The sequence below is a fragment of the Rhineura floridana genome, chromosome 7 (genome assembly GCF_030035675.1).
Source record: "Rhineura floridana isolate rRhiFlo1 chromosome 7, rRhiFlo1.hap2, whole genome shotgun sequence".
Taxonomy (NCBI): domain Eukaryota; kingdom Metazoa; phylum Chordata; class Lepidosauria; order Squamata; family Rhineuridae; genus Rhineura; species Rhineura floridana.
This window is the reverse complement of record NC_084486.1, coordinates 28,385,158-28,401,858: the sequence shown is the minus strand read 5'-3', so window position 1 is coordinate 28,401,858 and position 16,701 is coordinate 28,385,158. Positions and strand designations below refer to the sequence as shown.

The following is a 16,701-nucleotide window of genomic DNA, read 5'->3' as shown; positions in this document are numbered from 1 at the left end:
AAAGGCGATTCCCTCCTTCAAATCAAAGTTCTTGTTGTTTCCCTGGCAACACATCTTTTGGTTAAAGCACATGAAGCTCTGCCAGCCTTTTATTATTATTATTGATTTATCTGAACTGTCTCTCTGAGTGCTTGCCTGCTTACACTAGAAACCAGGTCATTGGGATACAACAATGAGGGGAGTTGTGCATATCTTCTGAATACATGATAAAGCTTGGCATAATTACAAATGCTTGACCAACTGTGAACGGCTATTTAATACAATGTTGTGTTGACACTGTGAATGTAGTTTCACATTTTTAAAAGCACATTATTTCCATGGACAAAGAACAAAACACTCATGTGCTGGAACAATTAGAAAATCAATGGCTGGAATAAAAAATTTTGTGAGGGCCAGAGCTAGAGGTCAAATATTGATTGGGTTTTGCATTCTGCTCCCAGATAGCTCCTTGAAAATATTCATGTGGGGATTGTTTCTGACTAAAATGTAAAGGTTTTGTTGTTGTTGTTAGTTTGTTGATTAAAATATGTAGTTTTGCTTTATGGGATGGTTTATGATTATTATTGTTAGCACTTTGTTCTCTGACATTATTTCCCATTGTTAGCGGGGAGAGACAGCACTCCATATGGCCGCCAGAGCTGGCCAGTCAGAAGTTGTTCGATACTTAGTCCAGAATGGAGCTCAGGTAGAAGCTAAAGCCAAGGTAAGCTGATTATTTCTCTACTTGACGTGCCTTGCAAGTGTCATGGTGCCTGATTCTCCAAAGCAATTCATAGTGCCACCATTCGACAGAGACGGCAGATTAGCCTCAGTGGAACAAGTCCTAATTTGCAAAAGTGAGATCTTAGTGGACTGCATGGTCCTGTTCTGGTTAGGGAGTCAGCCTGCAGAGCACTGGTCAAGGCCTGAGAAATGCAAATCTGGAGCCGCCAAGAGCAGGTATCAGATAACAGTAGGAGATCAAAGTCAGGTTCTGCAACAACTGGGAAAGCTTCCAGGAAAAGCAGAGTTTGCTCTGACAACTATGAGAGCCCAAGTAGTGAAGCAAGCCCTGTCCCTCATCCCTGAGATGGTAGGGATTTAAAGAGACAGAGTCCTGAGTGGAAGCTTGTATTCTCCAGAGTCACTGAATGGGCTCCATTTGTTCCTTCTGTCTTCTTGGGCAGGAGCTTACAGGGAAATGAGGGGCTCTGAGGGGGTGGTGAGTTAAAGGTGAAGATTATGAGACCTGGGCCTCCAAGGCAGAGTCAGCAGGGTCGCTTCAAGGTTTGAGAGGGCCCTCAGCAAAGTGCCCTCTGATGGGCCTCCTCCTAGGTCAGTGCACCCCAGCAGGCTTAGTTGGGAGTGGCTGTATTAATACATTTATAGCCCATCTTTCCTCCAAAGAGCTTAAAGTGATGTACATGGTTCTCTCCTTCCCCATTTTATTACCACAACCACCCTATAAGATAGTTTAGGCTGAGAGACAGGGACAGGCCCAAGATCATATAATCCAGGGAGCGTCATGGGTTAGTGGGGATTTGAACCCTGGTCTCCCAGGTCCTAGTCTGACAATATACCACACTGGCTCCCTAGCACCATGATCATGTTTCAATTTCCCACAGTGCCCTGATATTCTGGAACCCTGACAGCTGCCTCAGGGTGCCACATGCTAACACTGTGCCTGAGAATCAGTCTTCCCATTCTCTTTCTCGCAACTGGCCTTCCTGTACATCCCCCTGATCTCTGGGCAGACTTGGGAAATGTAGCCATCCTAGACAGATCTGCTGGCCTGCATATCGATAGACACCCTCTGCCTTAGAATTAGTGTCGAAAAAGTGGGTAATTTCCATATACTGATCTGCCTTACATGTTTCAAGGGAAACAGAAAGGTGGATTGTAAATGTTTTTCATAATAGTAACGTGTGTGTAAGTTAGTATCACATTCATTCATTCATACATACATACATGTGTGTATATATGTGCAGTTTCCTAATCTAACACAGCCTTTCCCAACCTTGGGCCCCACAGATGTTGTTGGACTACTTCAGCCCCAGCCAGCATGGCCAATGGTCAGGTGTGATGGGAGTTGCAGTTCAACAACATCAAGAGGATAATCAGTTGGGAAAGGCTGGTCTGACATGACCAAGAAAGGGGTAATGCTCGTTATACAGAGGGACTAGGTGGGATCTGTTGGCTGGTGCCAGTTTGAAAGCATTTCATTGACCTAATAGGCCAGTATTGATTCGAGTTCGTTCTTTCTCTACTAGTTGCTACTTTTACTGATCCTTTTTTTCCCCTCGCAAAAAATATAGATATTAATATAATTTTTTAAGGAAATAACAATATTTTTAATTGAAATATTGATATTTGGAAGGGAAAAACCGATAAATGAAAGGACACATCGATAAAATTTTCATTCTTATCAGTGTTTTTGAAAATAGCAACAGAAAATCATTACATAAAAATCTGACCCACAGCAATAGAAAATAAGCAAATTAATGGAAAATTCTGTACTAAATCTGAATTGGACGGAATTCTAGCATATTCCTAATAAGGACGCATAGCATACTGCATGGGGTCTCTCCAGAATACAGGCCCCTCTGTACACACATTGCCACTGGTCACTATGACAGTCATTTGCTAGTAATATATATCCTCAAGTGCAAAATCCCTTGTATATGGCTCCTTTCTAGGATGACCAAACACCTCTGCACATCTCTGCGCGACTGGGAAAAGCCGACATAGTGCAGCAGCTGTTACAGCAAGGAGCTTCTCCGAATGCTGCCACTACTTCAGGGTATACACCGCTGCATCTGTCAGCACGGGAAGGACATGAAGATGTAGCTTCAGTTCTTTTGGATCATAGTGCATCCTTAAGTATAACTACCAAGGTAAGGGGACTTTAGGTGTGGAAGGCAGACCATATGGAAAATGTTTCGAAATAATTGTGGTATGGCCAGTTCATATCTACCAGCAGTGCAAAAAGTCCATCCCAATGAATGTACTTGGTTCTCAATGACAAGTTAAACAGAAGCATAAAGCTGTATTATACAAAATAAATGTTAAATAATTGTAATAAAACCTCCAACACTTCCATTTCAAAAAGATGAATTACCGAAGTCCCTATATATAGTGGCAACTGAAAAATTCTGCAGACATTCCATGCATTATGCAGAATGAGGCAGCAGAATTCTGAACTGTACTACTTTAACCTGCAGGTGGTGCATAGTCCTATTGTGAAATGGACACACCAAAAGCTTCTCCATGCATGTTATAAACTAGCACATCAGAAAGAGGACTGTTAAACCTCTCTTTTTAACTCTCTCTGATGTGTTAATTTACAACATACAGGGAATTTTGTGTGTGGGAGAGCATTCACTAATAAGCTGTCCAAGTATGAAATTGTACAGTCCATAATTTTATCACCTCATTCTGTTGAATAGCACTGCTCTCGTGAATTCTGGGTAAAGAACCTCCTCAACAAACAGAAAATGAAATCCAGTCCTAAATGGATGACTTCAGACACATACAGAATTGTTAGCATGAGGACCAAATGAGGTGTCTTGTGCTAGAGACAACTGTGCACTCCAAGGGTAGGACTGCCAAATCCAGAGCTAGCCCAGACATGGTGACAGTGCTGAAAAAGGTACAAGCAGAGGGCAAAGGAAGACATTCAGACTTAAGGAGCAGCCTGTTTGGGAAGGATGTGTTTGTGCTAGGGATGGGGGAGAAATTTTATTCACTTTGCATTTTAAGCCAAATTTATCAAATTTGAACTTTCTGAAACAATATCGGAACTGAAACTCAGCCATCCTTTGAAATTCGCACTTATCCAAAATTTGCGATGTGGTTCTCCAACCAAGCAATGTTTACAGCAATGCATATATTAGAGGAAAGTGTACGCAAAGTGAATATATTGGTGCAGAAATGTGTACATTGGTGAAAACTGCAAACAAAAATGTATTTATTAGGAAACATTCACTTGAAAATGCTGAAGAATTTTGCAAAATATTGCAAATTGCTGCAGAAATGTGGGAAACCAAATTTAAGATTAGAAAAATGAGAAACTAGGAGAACCAAGATTGACAGATCATTCATCCCTAGTGTGTGCATACGCACACACCAATATATTCTAGGACCCTAAGAAGTACCAGAGATCTCAGAATATGACCTAACCACCTTGCCCCCTCAGCTTATCTCTGGAAGAAATGAAGTAATAACAGACCCAACGTCAGTGAGCTTTGATAGGTGCTTTTGCTCCACAGAATTTTAATGGAACATTTTATCTGAAAAGTCCCATGAAAGATGAAGGGTTATGACCTGTTTTTCTCCCTCTTCCTTTAAACAAAAAGTTTTCCTTTCACAGCTACATTTCCTTAAAAGGAGAAAGAGAGCAAGAGTTTTAAAGCACATCTGTAAAAAAAAAAGTTTATTTTTTAAATTTACAAACTAAGAAAGAATGGTTGAGAAGCAGCTATAGCACTCACAATGAAGATTCAACTCTGGCTTCCGGAATGCAGCAAGCTAAAGACTTGCCGTAGACTATTCCTATCAAGCTTCTGTTTTCGGCCTCTAAGAGAAACAGTTTAAAACTATTTGCACAGATCAGGCCCCATAACTACAGTATTTGCATGTACTTTTCTAGGAGAAACTAACCTCTTATACTTGTGCCTTTTTGGAAACACTGGTGCGTTCTTCTCCAAAAGAAATGCTTGGTTTCTAAACTGTTAGCTGGGAAGGGATGAGCCAGTATTGAGTTTTCTCTGGATGGCAAGTAGTTTGAGACGCACCAAATATGGCCCAACATATCTGCCAAATTATTATAGGAACTGCTAATTCTAACTAATTTTTTATCTCCTAAAATTTTGTTTTCTCTTTATGATACTTGTTACCCCACTCTTCCTTCACAGAGCTTGGAGCAACTTACATATGTTTCTTAGTAGGGATGTATAGTCAAATCAGTCAATTTTCTGTCCGTGTCGCCTATAAGTATGTTCCTTCATATTTCTGCAGTAATTTATTTACATGAAAATATATATTTAAACATGTCTTTCTAGACATATTTTCTCTTAACATGTTTATTTCTAAACATGTTTTATCTCAAAATACACACTTGAAATGTGTTTTAATACTTTTGAGAAGTGCAAAAGCCAGTCAATAGCTAGGTTCTGATCTGTACAGTAGTCTAGAAAGAGTGGATCATGTCAATTTGATTTGGAATTCACAAAAAATGAATTCGTCCAGCATTCCTCATTCTTTGGCTGTCTTCCATTTGGATCAAGAGCTGTTAGACCATTAACAAGGCCTGTCACCAGGACTGTATGTAGCCACAATTTTTAAAAAATCAGTATTTTGGCTTTGAGAGTAACCTAAATTCTGTGCCAGGAAAAGCTAGATTTTGCAACTAGTATGATTATGTACATTAAGTATATTTGCATAATTTCTCATTTTGTGTAAGTTATTCTGCCTTTTTCCCCTTTTATATGTGATTTATGCTACTGCTTATCATGGAGGACAAGGAGTTAAACAGGTCAACTAGAAATGTCAGTCAGCAATTATCCTGGCTTCTGAGATTTAACCAACCATTGCCCTTAGTGTTTTTTTTTTATGATGAAAGCTGTGACTCACAGGAAACTGAATTTTGCATTACTAGGCCTGTGACCATATAACAAATAATATGCTTGTTGTTGAATTTTGTGTCCAGTGCCATGTCTTATTCTGCCCTTACACAGAACCACAGCGTACAAAGAGCCCTTCGAGTGTATCTGTGGCATAGATCAGTTGAGTGTGTAAACACCTTATCGGGGGGCGGGAATAAACCTTGCTTGTTGAAGAGAACTGTTGATGAAAATGCTTCTCTTACAGAAGGGATTTACTCCTCTACATGTGGCCGCCAAGTATGGCAAAATTGAAGTAGCCAACCTCCTGCTTCAGAAGAATGCATCTCCAGATGCTGCTGGAAAGGTGAGGCAGACAACAGGCACTCCTTGCTTCTGCAGAAAACACTCAGTCTGGATTTTCCCATTGTTAGCTACTACCAACCACTGGTAGTCACAACAGATGTTGCTTGGATATTTGTATTTATTATTATTATTATTTATTTAATTTGTATCCCGCCCTTCCTCGCAGCAGGAGCCCAGGGCAGCAAACAAAGCGCTAAAAACACTTTAAAACATCATAAAAACAGATCTTAAAATACATTAAAACAAAACAGCGTTAAAAACATTTTTTTAAAAAAACTTTAAAAAAGGGTTAAAAACATTTTTCCTATGTCTCTCTGGGCTCTTGTGACATCAGTCCTGGATTTCCCCTGAGCCAGGGTGGCGTTTTCTTGTGGGTTTTTTCCACTTCAAAATCTAAGGCCGCCATATAATACTGTGGCATGAGGAGAAGTCATCTTTGCCCACTTTCTTCTACGTGCTACACCTGTGATGGTGTGATTGTGCACAGAGGATGGGGATTTATTAGATATGCCAAAAGTGTTTACATGGAATTAGAATTCTGTAAGCTGGACTTTAACTATACCCATTCAGTTCAAATGTTTATAGACTGTACAACTTCAGAATATGTATTTTGATGCAGGAATGGGGTTAATTGCATGATTAGATATTTTCCTACCTTAAAAATACTTCCTCCATATAGAAAACCAGCAGGTCAAAGAGAAGACCAGACGTTAATCATTCTCTTTGATAGGCTAGTTTTAAATGTGCAGGAAGATTTTGGAGCATTCAGATATACAATCCCCTCACCACCACCACCTTCTAAGGTGGTAAAGTCATGTAACAGAATGGGTGATTTGACACTTACAAGACATGTGGGTGAATAAATATTTCTCACACCCAGTATGTTTGGGAGATCAGTGAAACTGGGCAAGCTCTAAATGTCTATGTGAGGGAGAACTTTCACCTACAAGTCAAAGAGTTTTGTGTTGTACTGTCTTGTTTTTTGTTTTGTTTTTGTTACTGTCATGTATCATTTCAAAACCTTAGTTAATTCCACAGTAATCTCACACAACCTAGTTTAACCTAATTCTCCAAGTTGTTATGTAAGGTAGTTTTCTAACAATACCTGTTTGTTCTGCACGTATTTTTAGAGTGGTTTAACTCCACTGCATGTCGCGGCACATTACGATAATCAGAAAGTGGCACTTCTGCTCTTGGACCAGGGAGCCTCACCTCACGCCTCTGCAAAGGTACCAGTGCTTGCTGTGTGGGATAAAGGACCAGCCGGTTAGCTTTTGTGCCCCCATTCCACTGCATCTGTCCCACCTTCCCTCCTTTTGACATATTGCCATGCACCCTACTAGCTCTGTTCAGGAACGTCTTACGTATCTTACAGAGAGAGATGTTGCTAGAGAAATATTTGACATTGGGGTAAGGGGCACTGGTGAAAATATTTTCCTCAGCATTCACAGTAATAGTGAGGAGATCATATAGGCATTTCCTAAATCCTCTGATAAGGAGAGGGGAGATGGATATCCCCTTGGGTTTGAAACTTGTAATCTTCCATTCAGTCCAGGCATCAGCTCAAAATACAGATAAAACTCCTATAAACCTCTAACCAATAATAATGTTAGGAAGAAAAAAAGTTACGAAGAACAAAAAGCTTTTGTTCAAAGCAGCAGTACAGAATGAGACTGCCACATCCAAATCAACCTGAAGACTTTATGAAATAAATGTGTCCAAGAAAACTCCTAGAGACAAAGTCTGATGAAAATGGGAATGGCTTTGCACAAACAAATGTGCCTTTGTTTGATGTATCAAGTGTTCCAGGGAACATCTTTAAATCTTTGTTGTACCTCAGCCAAAGAGACCTTGCTGTTCCCTGGTTAAGCGCAGGTGAGCAATTTGAGGCCCTCCAGATGCTTCTGGACTACAGCTCCCATTAAACCTGACCAAAGGTAGGGCTGGCCTTAGGATATATAGCACCCTGGGCGCGGAGTGCCATTGGCACACACACATATCCATGGTGAGCTTTGCAGAGCCACCCAGAGAGTTTATGATGCCTGATGCAGGCATAATGTTGGGGGCCCTGCTGCTGCCCCCTACAAGAATCCATGCATATGTGTACAAAACTGGGAGCCACATGCAAGAATTACTGCATGCACAGACTACACGTGAGAATCCTCACCTGCAGCTTCTCCCTGCACTGGGATCAAGCAGAATGGTAGAAGTGCTTCATATTTTCTTATATGGGGATAAAGGAATAGGGGTTGGCTTGTGCTTCTCCTGAGTACCTCCTCCAAATTCCAAATGGCTTCTGGCAGAGCTTCTTTCTGCTTCTTGGGGCTCAGTCTCACAAGTCTTCTGGTTATGGCATTCCCCACTACTCACTCTGGAAGGATTCCTCCCTTAAGGCCTGGTCTCACACCACTCCTATGCCCTTCTCTGGGTTAACTGCCACAGAAAATTACTCTCCAATGGCCCTTTGCCTGGAAATGTTCGATAAGCATTCACTCACTCACGCCACTGATTTTTACCTAGTACAAATTATATCAATGTGGAAATTGAAAAAGAAACATACATTAAAGCTAATTGAAGGAAGATCATTTTTGTAGTTAGTACCCAAACGACCTGTAGAACCTTGGGGTGGCGGGAAGGTTACAGACACTTGCTTTTCACCTCACCTACCTCACTGCATTGAAAATATATATATAGCCATTGAACTTAGCTTGGTGCCCCCCTCACCTCAGCTTGGCATGCTGGATGATGACCACCCAGCTTGTCCACCACAAAGACCAGCCCTGACCATAAACTATGCTGGCTGGAGCTAATGGGAGCTGGAGACCAACAATATCTGGAAAGCCACAAGTTTCCCATGTTGAATTAAAGGGGCTTCATATTAAAATGATTGAGGGTCCCAGGAGTCTGGTGGTGATCGGGAGGAAGAGGATGTGAGAGAGCCTTAGTCCTGATCTTAGGTTGGAGGCAGTTCCTTATGGTTTTATCTCACAACATCAGGGGAATCCTGCATTCTAATAGACATTGAATCTCCCTGGATCATTCATTCATTCCTCCCTGCAAAGAGAAGAGCAGTGGGGAAGTATGGAGGGCATGTGACAATCCAAGGCCCCACTCATGATCTCTTCCACTCCCTGCCCACCCAGTTTCTTAACTGAAGGAAAAATGTCACCTGAACAGGCTGCTTTTCTGTGCATTTTTTTAAAACCTTAACCCTTTTGTCAGGGGAAAGGGAAGTTAGGCAGAAAAAATGAGGTAAGATCCTTGCATGATTGTTTGTCTTTTTCATCAGCATCTATGTGGCATCATAAATGTGTGTGGATTGCCTAGAAATTGAAAAATCATAGTAAAAATGCCCTCAATACATTGCATTTTGGAGCAAACCTGGCAAAATGCTGCTAAGAATTTCTGTGCATGGTATAATTTGGATGATCAGTGCTTTTTGTAAAAAAAAAAATCAGATCCCAGAAGGTGACCATTAAAGCTAGGAAAGAATCTACATCAATGCCTCCCAGCATTTATCTTTTATATTTTTCCAGTGCTGTCCTATGTGTGCTTACGTCGTAATGTTTGATGGGACTTACTCCTCATCAATGGGCATTGGGCTGTAGTCTTAGTCTAATCAATCACAGCATCTTGGAAGAGGCAGCATCATCTTAATTAAAGACATATCAAATTCTTTAAAATCCCATGGGAATTTTGCATTTGAAAATTCTTCTGGCAGTTTAACATCACTCTCTGCAAGGCAGGCCAGACTGAAATATGCTCAGGTAGGAAAAGCCTCTTCTGAAATATGCTTAAGTACTAATCTTTGGTGAAACTGATGGGAAAGACTAGGTCTGCCTCCAACCTGGAGTGGGGACAAAGTGTCCTAGGTAAACTTCCCCTCCCACATCCTGCTGGGCTGGTAAGCGCTATAAAGAAACCAGGGTGCTGCAAGAGAGAAAGCTGCCGTTTTCATCCTTCCTCATTTCCCCCAGTGTAGCATTGCTCCACCGGGGCACTGGGGGAGGAATTAAAATGAAGGCTCACTCAGTTGCTCACTACAGCTGCCTGGCTCCCCTCTCAGCAACAAATGGATGCCAACAGAGAAAGATTCTGAAAGGGGCCCACTCAGCTGAGTGCAGGAACTTGTGCTGGGCTCATTGGGCCCCTTTAAGAATGTTCTTTTCTCTTGCTGTCCAGGACTGAAAGGACAACTGGGCAGCTGCAGAAGAGGGGTGAAGCTCTCATTTTAAACCCTCCCTAATGTCCCCATGGAGGTTACATCAGGGGCATTGGGGAGGGATTAAACATAAAAATGACGGCTCGCTGATTTGCTGTAGCTGCTTGGAGCTCTTGGTATTGTGTGACAAGGGTTGTGGTTTTTTTTAAGGGGGCACACGCAGTCCAAGGCACATGCAGTGGTGGAGGGATTTGCTGGGGTCTCAGCCCTCTGGCATTTGCCTGGAGATGCCACATGCTGACACTGGACCTGGGAAAGGCATTTGCAGAAAAATTAAAAATAAGAAATGATGGTTCCAAAGATATGTCAGTGTCTTAGGTGTGCAGGACTAAATCAATATTATAAGTTTATAGGCTGCACTGCCATGATTTCTATCCATGTGCCCATAGTGAGCCAGTCTTTGAACCTGATCATGGAAGAGCCTGGATGGCGGTTAGAATGTTGATCTGGGGCCCATATCCAAATCCATACTTAAGTGTGAAACTCGGTAGCCTTTTGCAAGGGACTGTGGGGACCCTGTGGCCCTCCAAGTGCCTTTTGATTCCCAACTCCCATCAGCCCCAGCCAGCCTGGCCAATGTTCAGGGATGATGGGAGCTGGGAGTCCCAACAACATACAGAGGGCCAAAAGTTGCTCATCTCTGTTCTACAGAAACTCCTTCATTTACAATCCACATGTTCAAGTGTTTTGCCCCTCAGCTGGCACTGGAGGCAAGACTACTTTGTAAACTGATTGATTGCAGGGTAAAACAAAAATGATTAAGAATAAAACAATAATAAAATTGTACTACTTTGTCCATCAGTTTTAAAACAAAATAGGCTGTGTATAAATTGATTATGTGTGGGAACAGAGCTCTCCAGTTTCCAAGATGTATTTTAAGATTTTGTTGAGGGGGCAAAAAATTGCACAGACTCCCTTTCGATTGTCTTCCAGTGGATGATTAAATGCATAGATGTCAGTTCCTTTTGCATGAACATAAATGAAAAGGTGGGAAATCGTAGTATAAGCTGTGGGTCACTTATTATACATTGGGAAAAAAGGCATGTCAAATTCATACAGAAAGCTCAAAGCATCAACAGGGCCTTGTTGTATGGGAAATATGCCTTCGCTGTGCCTCGGGAGATAAATGGGGCTGATTTCCAAATCTTTACCATTGCATTGCAATGATATGAAATAATACAACTACTTAAGCACACTCTTTATGTGGTGGTACAGGATGCTGGCCTAGTTTCATGCTGAAAGCAGCTAAGCTAATGATGAAGAGTATGCCTCCTTCCTTAGCATGGGCTACTCTTGCTCCCACTGCCAGCGGCTCTCTGAAACCAAAAATAATAACATTACAGACATGAAAGAGAACCAGAAATTATAGATCAGGTCACTGGATTCACTCTGACCAAATGAGTTAGCAGCTGCCACTTTGGTGTTTTGGTGCTCCCCAAGAGGCTTCCTGAAACAAGACGTGTTTCGATATGCGAGCCACAGAAGTAAACCAAACTGAGCATCACTCATGGGTTTAATAATTGCCTCTCCACTGCCCTGCCCTCACTACCTTATATTGCATCTTGTGCAGTCAGATGAGAGATTATATGGCGATGGCAGATGATTTCTTACTCCTATTAACCATTTGGTCTGATAAGTAAATAAACTATTGCTCTCACTGAAATGGACTCATTCAACAGGGTTTTACTCTCTTTGTCACTCTCATTGTTTTCCCTCCCTCTCCTCTTGCTCTTTAGCAGTTTCTTCTTGCTCGATCCATGAGAGCAGGTGTGGGGAACCTTTGGCCCTCCAGATGTTGCTGAACTACATCTCCCTGGCCTTAGGCCATGCTTGCTGGGGCTGATGGGGGTTGTAGTTCAGCAACATCTGGAGGGCCAAAGGTTCCCCACGTATGTATTTGTTAAATATTGCAGAAATGCCATTCAAGAAATGATTAACCAAACGAGAGACTGAGAGTCACAAAAAACATATCAGGCTTATGCTTCTGCCACAACGTAATACATTTGTTAGGCTTGAAAGTATTGCAAGATTCCATGTTTATTTTTTTATTACATTTATATTCCACCTTTCCTCCAAGGAGCCCAAGGTGGTGCTACAAACATAGTTCTCCCCCTCCTGATTTTATCCTCACAACAACCCTGTGAGGTAGGTGAAGCTGAGAGGCAGTGACTGGCCCAGGATCACCCAGGGAAGGTATTGTTTAAAATGCTCATCAGCTTATCTTGAGTGCCTTTCCTTTCAAACCGTGCCTTATCACTCATACATATGCCTTATCAGTACCTTGATTTTTCCCCCTCCTTGCCTCAACAGTGAATTTCATAACCAGAACTTCAAACTCTGAATTCTGATATTGATTCATTTCTTGTTGATGTATTATGGTTTTCTTGTGGTTTTCATATTTTCAAAAATATTTCTTTGCCTCACAGATCTCTGCAATTAAAATGCAGGGCCATTCAGTTTTAAACAATTTAGAAAAAAGACAGCCAAGACTCTTAAGACCAACTGTGAGCTCTTGCGAAGCCTGTATTCATAGTCCCTGTCCTCTCCCATCTTCACAAATCATCCTTGGGCTCTGCAAAGATGGAAAAAGGCTCACATCTGTTCATTCTCTGATATACTGGGGCCCTTCAGGACATCATCTAGACAGGGGAGGCTGGTCCATCAGAGCAAGTGGGGCAATGACACACCAAGATCAGCCTGCCTTCAGCCTACCTCCTTACAACCAATGTAGGGAGTGGCCCTGGCTGTCAGCCTCTTCCTCTGCCTTAGTGGCAGGCTTGCCTTTCTAGAGCTCAGCAGAGAGAAGAATGGGGACAAGGCTAGAAATAGTTGACTCCACCCACCATTTGCTCTGACTGCACCTGCTGTTGGGCTCCCTTCTTTCCACCCTACCAGAACTAATGTGCACCAGCCTCCACTGAATCTAAACAATGTTAGACCCTATGTCCACCTCACTGCACCTGTTGAGTTAGGATGAGAGAGTGGTGCTGTCCAATATGCTACAGAGAGCTGTCTGATGTGGATGCACCAGTCTTCTTAAGGGTTGTGCTTCAGCCTGTCCTAATCTCACCATTAGTCTGTACCTTCTAGCCACATCTTGGAGCCTCTTTGATCATATTAGGGAATCTCTTCTGCCTCCATATTGTCATGGGATCTACTTCCTACCTTCAGATTTGCTTGACGAGAGCTTGGGAGGAAAGGGGTAGGGATGACTCTAGTGGTTAGGTATCCTTGAGGATTTTTCATGAACTTTCTTTATCTGAATGGAAGTATAAAGAAAATTAGTAAATAATTGTTTTATGGAATTCAGCAAGTGAAGTATTCCCATATCCACAAAAATAAATATTTAATCTCTTGCTTTTACATGAGAGTGGTTTTTTAAAAAAATAAGAAAGCCTTTTTTCCAGTGTCTGTGAGCATATTATACAAGAAATCCTGAAGGTCAGTCATATGAAAATGAGCTTTTTTAGAAGCAGCAAGAGACTTGAAGGGAAGTTAGTATTCCTATTTGTTTATGAATGAGATGATAACTAGGGTTGGAGGGATCTATTAGTTTTGGTTCTCTCAGTTTCTCAATTTTCAATTCAGTGTTCCAGATTTCTGCAGTGTTTTTCAAATTTCTTTTTAAAAGATTCTCATGAAAATTCTCCACCATTTTGGTGAGAATTTATCCTACTAAACACATTTTTGTATGCAGTCTTGACTAATGTACATATTTTTGCAAGCAGTTTTTCCTAATATAATGCATTTTGGTATGTTATTTTCATGAATTTATTTTTATGCACACTTTCCCCAACGCATGCATTTTTGCAAACAGCAAATTATGGAATGATCTTTGTGATGAGGTGCGCCTGGCGCCAACACTGTTATGTTTTCGGCGCTAGGTCGAGACTTTCCTCTTCTCCCAGGCATTTTAGCATGTGTTTTAAATTGTTTTAAATTTTTAAATTGTTTTTAAAATATGTGTTTTAAATTGTATATTTGTTTTAACGTTTTTGGTTGCTGTAAACTGCCCAGAGAGCTTCGGCTACGGGGTGGTATACAAGTGCAATCAATCAATCAATCAATCAATCAATCAATCAATTAATTAATTAGTTGGAGAACTGCATCACAAAATTCAAATAAGTGTGAATTTTGAAAGATAGCTGTGTTTTGGTTCTCATGTTGTTTTGGGAAGTGCAGATTTGATAAATTTGGGTTTAAATGCAAACTGAATCAAATTTCTCCCCCATCCCTAATGATAACGCAAATGTGGGGGTTTTTTTGTTTTTGTGTTGACAGAATGGTTACACGCCACTGCATATAGCTGCCAAGAAGAACCAGATGGATATTGCAACCACGTTACTGGAATATGGTGCTGATGCAAATGCTATTACCAGGCAGGGTATTGCTCCTGTGCATCTCGCATCCCAGGAGGGCCATGTGGACATGGTGTCACTGCTTCTCACCAGAAATGCTAATGTGAACCTCAGCAACAAGGTAAGCTCCCTAGTGTGCTCTTGAAGGCCAGTGCAAGGATGGGAAACCTGCAGCAGGTGTTGATGGACTCCAGCTCCCATCAGCCTCTGCCAGCATAGTCAGTGGTTAGGGATAACTGTAGTCCAGTAACATCTGGAGGGTCACAGGGCTTCACCCCTGGACTGTATAAATCTTCATGAAACTTGAGTATACTCCATGTATAGGTGAGCCAACAGAATCAGGCCCATTCTTCATCTGTGAAACCCATCTTCTAGGTATTGGATACAACACCTGACTTGTGCAGTACTTGACTTGTTCATAGAGTCTTGTGCACATAGGCCTAATAGTGTGTGATCCTCCCCCTTTATTTATGTATTTATTAAATGTATATACTACTTGATTGTAAAAAATCTCTAAGCAGTTTACAAAAGACGTTATCAATAAACCGATTAAAAACAAGTAAAGAAAAACATTTTTAAAACAACTTAAAAACAGCAACAAACAAAACAAAACACATCAGCATCTATGAATCTGGATAGGCTTGCCTAAACAAAAAAGTTTTAAGCAGGCGCCAAAAAGAATATAGTGAAGGTGCCTGCCTGAAGTCAATATGCAGGCAGTTCCAAAGAGTTGGTGCTGACACACTAAAATAACCATTTCTTACGAGCGTGGAATGGATAATATGCGGCACCCGTCACAGTGCCGCAGATCAAAGTCCTCCAGGTTAGCACATATGGGGTAAGGGGGTCCTGCAAGTAAACTGGTCCCAAGCTGTTAAAAGCTTTATATACCAATTGTTGTGCCCCAGGCACAAAGGGAATTAGATCAGGGAGAGGAGTCAGATAAGGACGAGGTCCCTGGGGGTGTTGAAGAAGGGGGGGACAGCCCGCAGATTTCCTCAGTCAGCACCCCTATCGAGGCAGGTTCTGCCCTGTATGCGAGCTCCCCGCCTGAGCCATTGGGAAGCGACCTTTCGCGCATGCCAACCCCACCCACGCAGGAATCCCCACCCGGCACTTCAAACGCTTCCCCGTCAACCAGCTTCCCACTCCCTGAGATCGCGCCGTCACCTAGCGAAGCCCCACTGTTGGATGGGACATCAGAGGCTCGTGCCCCCTGACCCTGTGTGAGACGGCGCAAGAAGAGGGACTTTCAGAGGGTGGAACTTTGGAGGAGCCATCATTTACGTGTGAAGACCTTCCCTACTTAAGCAGGTGCTCACCCAGGCTCTAGTGCTGAGTCAACTCTCTCCACACGCCGCAGAGACCGATTAGGTAGACTAGTTAGGGGAAGTAGTGAGTCAGAGTGGACAGGTTTATGAAGCGCACTGCTTTGGATGTAACCATCACACGAATAAAACAAGAATTAAACCAAACCTCGCCTCCATCTCGTGTCTCGGACTCTGGACAGGACACCGATATTAACACCTTGAACTTGGCCCAGTAGTAAATCGGCAACTGGTGTAGATCCCTGAGTGGAGATGTTATATGCTGACAGGGTCTCACACCGTCGGTACTCTAGTTGAGCATTCTGCACTTATTGTAGGTTCTGGGTCAAGTGCAAGGGAAGCCCCACATAGAGTGCATTGCAGTAATCCAGTCTTGAAGTCACCCTTTGAGACCAGAGGGCAAAAAACATGTAATGTGCATTGCATGTCAATTAGATGTTACTTCCAAAGTATGGAGGTGAGGCAGGCCAGCAGGTGGGGGACGGGGGCAAGTGGCCACAGTCCCCCTGCCCCACTGTACATTAAATATACTTACTTGTGCAAAGTTGTTGGTAGGTCCAGGAAAAAAAAAAGACATGCTGATAACAAATGGGAAAAAGCTTTATCTCTTCTGACTGTATATGCTTTGAGAAGCGTGACAGTTTTTAAATTTGTATTTCTTCTTTTAGCAAGCGTCATAATCTAGAAACTATTTTAGTAAATTAGGACAAATTACTTATGTCTACATTAAACATTTAAACTTGCCGACATAGTTTAGCTTAGGCAATTATGGTAGTTGTATAAGACCCAGCCACAAAGTTCTAGTAATCATATGAAGAAGACAGCAGTTATTTCCTTACAAATATGGA

General features: G+C 42.0%; 1 protein-coding gene across 14 annotated transcripts in view; it reads left to right on the top strand.

Annotated features, from left to right (window-relative positions):
* Positions 1 to 16,701, top strand: part of ANK3 (ankyrin 3) — a 591,855-nt gene that overhangs the window by 420,713 nt on the left and 154,441 nt on the right. For 13 of the 14 annotated variants that reach the window (XM_061635100.1, XM_061635096.1, XM_061635095.1 and 10 more), the window contains 5 exons: positions 605 to 703; positions 2,676 to 2,873; positions 5,848 to 5,946; positions 7,076 to 7,174; positions 14,449 to 14,646. In XM_061635100.1, the coding sequence (XP_061491084.1) occupies positions 605 to 703; positions 2,676 to 2,873; positions 5,848 to 5,946; positions 7,076 to 7,174; positions 14,449 to 14,646 (693 nt within the window). The remainder of the gene's footprint in view (positions 1 to 604; positions 704 to 2,675; positions 2,874 to 5,847; positions 5,947 to 7,075; positions 7,175 to 14,448; positions 14,647 to 16,701) is intronic. The other variant, XM_061635097.1, reaches the window with a different exon arrangement.